General features: G+C 35.8%; 1 protein-coding gene across 2 annotated transcripts; it reads left to right on the forward strand.

Annotated features, from left to right (window-relative positions):
* Window positions 1–435: 435 nt before the first annotated feature.
* Window positions 436–4,021, forward strand: LOC110708347. 2 transcript variants are annotated; one of them, XM_021886465.1, is made up of 6 exons: window positions 436–592; window positions 717–887; window positions 1,379–1,552; window positions 2,240–2,431; window positions 3,139–3,239; window positions 3,321–4,021. In XM_021886465.1, exons 1-6 carry the CDS (start codon window positions 532–534, stop codon window positions 3,831–3,833), a joined length of 1,212 nt encoding a protein of 403 aa, XP_021742157.1. In that variant the 5' UTR covers window positions 436–531; the 3' UTR covers window positions 3,834–4,021. The 2 variants fall into 2 exon arrangements, with proteins under 2 accessions (XP_021742157.1, XP_021742163.1); XM_021886471.1 differs by having other exon boundaries at window positions 442–592; window positions 3,317–3,650.
* Window positions 4,022–5,920: the final 1,899 nt, after the last annotated feature.

The raw sequence follows: 5,920 nt of genomic DNA on the forward strand, positions 1-5,920 counted from the left end.
GCGTGTTAACTAAAAACAGATGAAAGTTTATACTCCCTCTGTTTTGTAAAATTTCCCATTTGGTTCCACCCTACTCCGTATAATTTTTCTAAAATTTTGTGTCCTTGTTGCGATTATTTTATTATTTCGAAATGGAGAGAGTATATAAAATATAAATGAGATTTTGTAAATTAAGTTGGCAATTTCGTAAATAAATGGCATTTTTTTCCCTTTTTCAAATCGATAACTAGAGCTTTTTCACTAGCCCTTACATATGAAGGTCTTTTTTTTTTCTTCATTTTTTTTTTGGAAAATGATAAACTTAGCCCCGAGGGCTATGTATATATAAGAAGTTAAAAAAGAAAATATTGAGGATAATTACACCGATTTGCGCGTGATATTATCATAAATTCCTAACTTAATTCCATTTTAAAAAGTATATTTAAGGGCTATATATATCAATTCCTTTTTTTTTTCACTCCTTATGAAGGTCTTTTTTTTCTTCATTTTCATCGATTCATTCGTTTTTAAAATTTTTTCCGTGAAATTGAGATGGGTCTTCTTCCTCACCTTGTCATCATCTTTACCCTAATTAACCTACTCATCTTCCATGGTAGTAAAAATATCAAATTATAAATCAAACCTTTCTCTTTATTATCTATTGTTTATTTGTTTGGCTCTATTTATCACTCAAATTATACTGTAATTTATTAATTTTCTGAATTATTTTCTTTCAGGGTTTTCAGAGGTGATTTATGAAGGTGGGTATACAGTGACAACAGTTTTTGATGGCAACAAACTCAAAATTAATCCTTACTCAGTTGCATCTCGCCCAGGATTTCATGATCTCCTCCTTCTTGATTCATCTAACAGTGTTTTTTACACACTCTCTCTTCCACTTTCCCAAGGTATTTTTTTTATTATTAACTTTTTTTTTTAAAAAAATTATTTATAATTTTTCAGTTTCTTGGGTTTTTTTGCTGATGAAATGTTGGAATAAATGATGGGTATTGTTGATCTTGTTAAAGTGAGAATTGTTATCTTATTGGCCAATTAAAACGATATTGATGATCAAAGTTGTGCATTGGAGAATTTGTTTTGATGATTTTGTTCCCTTCTAAATTCTGCTCATATGGTTAAATATGATTAGAATTTTATGTTATTCGTTTCCTATAAATTAGTATTTCTTCCAACTATTTTTCAGTTCCTATATTTGATGTTTTTTCTAGAAATGCCCAAGTTTAACACCTTGTAAAATCCTCTTGTTGGGTAATGTACTAATGGGTACTTCTGTATGTGAATTCAAGTCGAAGTAACATCGTTCAGGAGTTTTGATGCTGTTGTTGGTGGAATCTCTTTTATGTTAACTTTTCTTGGGTTTTATATCTGTTTATTTCAGAGAGTTTGGTGAAGAGGTTTTCCGGAAATGGGCCAAATGGGGAGCAAAAGTACACTGATGGCGATGCTAGTTCAGCTATGTTTAACAAACCTAGAAGCTTTGCTATGGATTTCAAGGGGAATGTATATGTTGCTGATAGAAGCAATCATGTCATTCGAAAGATTAGTCCTTCAGGTTCATTTTATTTGTCCTTAATTGTGTTTTGATCATCAATGCTCTCATTATTTATTTGAAGTATGTAGCAGTATGATTGTTGAAAACTTTCTTGATTTTGTAAGATTACTCCCGAATAAAATGGATGTGATAGAAATCTTGAATAAGCTTTTATCATCGCATGCCAGAAAAGTTTATTTTTGTGGAAAGTTGTATTTAATTACAAATTATGGAAATCACAACTAACATTATATTGATGGAAGTAAGGCAGGATGGGCATATTATAGTCAATATGTCATGTTCTAAATCTCAAGGGGTATATTTGTTGAAGTAGAAATATTTGCTTGTGAAAATTGGTATAACAAATGCTAAATTTGATTCACGTAGATCAAGAATGGATACTAAACATTTCTGAGTTAGCCTTGTGTCTGTGTGCTGTTACTTCGTGCTCATTTCAAATTTTTCCGAAATCACAGATGCCTTTACATAAGTTTGACATCTAAGGCATGGCTATATCATCATTTTATCTCAAGGAAGTTGACTTCCTATCAATAAAAAGTGATGGTTAATGGTTGTATGATGAACTGATCACAGACTCAGTGCTCTGCTAGACATGACTTCTGTATGCGATTACGCTTTCATTCACTGACCTTTGAATTTGTAGTTAAGGTTCTCAAAGCTGATATAATTGTGTTGACTTATCTAAAGGTGTCTCTACTATTGCGGGAAGTTCCACAAAGCCTGGTCGTGTTGATGGACCTGGAAAAGATGCAACTTTTTCTCCAGATTTTGAGCTATGCTTTGTTCCTGAGATGTGTGCTCTACTGATTATGGACCATGGAAATAAATTGATACGCCAGATCAATCTGAAGCAGGAGGATTGTGTTCATTCAAGAGCTGGTATCTCTAATCCCGTGTTAATCCCTGAGTAAAGTAGTGAAGTTATACCCCAAGTATCAAACTAATGAAGCCTGTATAGCTTCTACACCCAACCTTATCCTCCAACTCCCCCCCCCCTCCCTCCCCCCCATCCCACCCACCCACACAAACACAGAAACACTCACAAAAAGAAACATTGATAATCTCAACTTATGGTTAATTACTTAATTGCTCACAACTCCATAGTTTTTAATCTTCTTATATCCTGTGCTAGTTCTGTCAACTTGTGTAGGACTTCATACAATCGAGCAAGGGGGAGAGTTTTCTGTGGACAGGGTCTTGTTTTCAGGGTGTGGGAGAGGATGCCCCCTCTCTCCTTTTTATCTCTCTTCACATTCTTGTGCACAAGAGATTCTAAAATTTTATTTCAATGTGTCTGCTCATTTCATTCTAGTCATGAAGTATTCTTTGACACTATGAACAAATAAGTTAAAGGAATTGCTCAATTTGCTTGTGCACTGTGCCTATTACTTTCTTGTGCCTCTTGTTAAATTGTCGGTAGGAAGAGCTTTGTGAGTTTTTTTTAGTATCTTTGGACAAACTGATACTGTCCTGTAGTCAGCCTACTTTTAGCTACCTTAATCTGAACCTGTGTCCCTTTCAAGTGATTCTGACAAATTTTTGCTTCAAATGGTCTAAATTTTGTGTTAATGTCCTTATTTTTTTAGGTTCCGTGGGGTCTACTACAATATGGGTAGCAGCCCTCGCATTTTCATGCGTTGTTGGGTTGCTAGTTGGCTTCGCTGTTCGTCCTTACATAATCCGGACTGTAAGTGCCATTTCTATATGTTTGATTTTCTATCATAAGCTAGGACACTTCTACCTTTATTAAGAAATATTTTGTAGACAGGAAGTGTTCAAACGCCTCAACAGCAGCAAGTCATGGACGTCTTACCGAATGAATCCGGGGAGACAAACTTTGATGCATTGCTTCGGCACCAGAAGCGTACTTGCTAGTCCAGCAATCAGATTTTTGAAGCAGCTGATTATGCCCTTTTTCTCTCTTCTGTCTCTTATGTATAGCTTTATAGTAAATATGTTTTATCCTAGCTTTACTTCTAGTATTGCATGTAAGGAGTATGTTTCTCTTTTAGATTCTGACAACTTGGGTAATTCAGAGTGTCTTCTGTCTCAAAAATATGCTGACCAGTTGAAGTGTCTGACCACTTTTGATGGAGACTCGGGATCATCCAACATGTTTAATAACGTATTGAAGCACAAAGGTGTTGTGGAGACAGATGATAGCTGTCATGGGAAGATCGATAATCTGATCAAAGCTAATATAGAAAGCTTCAATGTGGATGCACCGGCTGTACTTGAGGAAACCTTCCTTGGGGTCTCTACTGTAGTCAAGAGGAGATGAACTACTTCAACTTTGCTGCTGTAAATAACTTATTGTCTGTGTTTCTGTTGCTTCTTCAAATGACATTGGGCCTATATATGGTCCAAGGTCCGTCAAGTAGGGATACTGCTGATTGCTGAAGTTTAGCTGTCCTTGATTTTGTGCTGCAGTGATTCCAATCAACATATTTTTATTATTCCCAAAATCAATCGGTTTTTGAGATTATATATGCTCCTTAATGACTATTATAACCTCTAGTTTCAGACTTGGTACAACAGTACAACACAAAGTCATTATTCCCTTTGGTTTTCACAACCAAAAAACAAACAAAAAACAATTCAGAAGGTCCACAAGAAGATCAAAAAATAAGGGATTGTATAAAAAATTATGCAAAATAAAAATACAATAGCATCCTCTGGGTATTGAAGGAATTGCATGTATCCAAATTCAAAAAATAATTGATTTGATACAAGTAATAATCCATATGGGATTCCCAAATAAATGTACAAAAAGAATTGAATTGTCTAAACCGAAAACTCAATATTGCTATTACAAGAATTGCAAAACCTTATGGGCACCCTAATATTCTTGCGGAATTTATAGCCATACAACTAAAGAGTAGAGTATTACTAGTACAGTGCTCGTGTGATGCACGGTTTAAAAAAATACTTATTTTGTTGATAATTTAAAATAAATTTAAATATTAAGTATTATTGGACTCTAGTATATTAATAAATGCATCATTACATGTAGAGGTGGCCAATGGGCCGGGTTGGACCTAGCCCACCCTGACCCGCACGGCTGGTGGGTCACGTGGGTCCGACACGGTTTCAACCCGGTACCAACCCGGCACTGCCCGATTTTAGCTCGGGTTGTGTCGTGGGTCTAAAATTTTAGACACAGTCCATTTCAACCCAACTTGTTTTAACCCGTTTGATTCGGTCCAACTCGCACAACCCGTTTTGACCCATTTAATTCGACACACCTATCCCGTGAACCCACCCAACCCGACCCAGCTCGCACGACCCAGCCCACCTTGCATGCCCAACCCGCAGGGCCACGACTCAGCCCACCCTGCACGCACGACCCTCCTAACCCGCATGGCCCACCCACCCAACCTGCCTAACCCATCCAACCCCGCACGGCCCACACAAACTTCTTATTATAAGTATACGAGTAGTTTGATTGAATTATTTTGTACTTTTGATGTTCGTGTTAGTTTTACAAGTGATACATGGACTTCTTGTTTTGGCGAATCTTTTCTTTGCTCTACTGCTCATTGGGTGGATGATGATTGGTTTATTAAAAAACGTATACTCTGTTTTCAAGCTATGGAAGAAAGACATACTGATTTTAACATCAAAGTTCGTATTATGGATTGTTTAAGAGAATTTCACTTGAATGGTAAAGTTTTTTCTTTGTCTCTTGATAATATAACTGCAATCACAATGTGTATTGACTATTTGAAAAGTGACTCTAAGTTGAATTTGTTGTTGGGTGGTAATATCTTGCACGTTAGATGTTGTGCACATATTTTGAATTTGTCTGTTCAAAAGGGTCTCGGTGAGTTGCAACCATTGCTAAACTCAATTAGATCGAACTGTTATAAAATGAATTAGGATTACTTCCTCAATTAGATGGAAGTACATGGCTATGAGTAAAGAGAGAGGTCTTAAGAAAAGACAATGATCTATTGATACCCCTACCCGTTGGAATATAATTCTACTTTCAATTTGTTGAATGATGCTATAAAGTATCGTGACGTTTTGACCCAACTTTACAATGAGACTCGTGTTGATCCTAGTGAGTTAATAACTAAAAGTCATTGAACTAATGCCTCTTTTGTTCGTGATGTTTTAAATGTTTTTGATAATGCAATTCATATTTCTCTTATATCTATGAACCTAACATTCATTTAGTCATATTGGAGTGTGTTAAAGTTGTTCACACTATCGAAGAGCATATGAAAATTAATGGAGTTCGTCCCATTCTTGATAGCATGAAACGTAAGTGGCATACTTATTTTAGTGAATTCCCAATTATTTATGGAATCGTTGCTATTCTTGACCCCGATGTCAAAGCTGAAGGTTTGGAAAATCTTTTAAAAT

This window comes from Chenopodium quinoa, unplaced genomic scaffold (assembly GCF_001683475.1).
Source record: "Chenopodium quinoa cultivar QQ74 unplaced genomic scaffold, ASM168347v1, whole genome shotgun sequence".
Taxonomy (NCBI): Eukaryota; Viridiplantae; Streptophyta; class Magnoliopsida; order Caryophyllales; family Amaranthaceae; genus Chenopodium; species Chenopodium quinoa.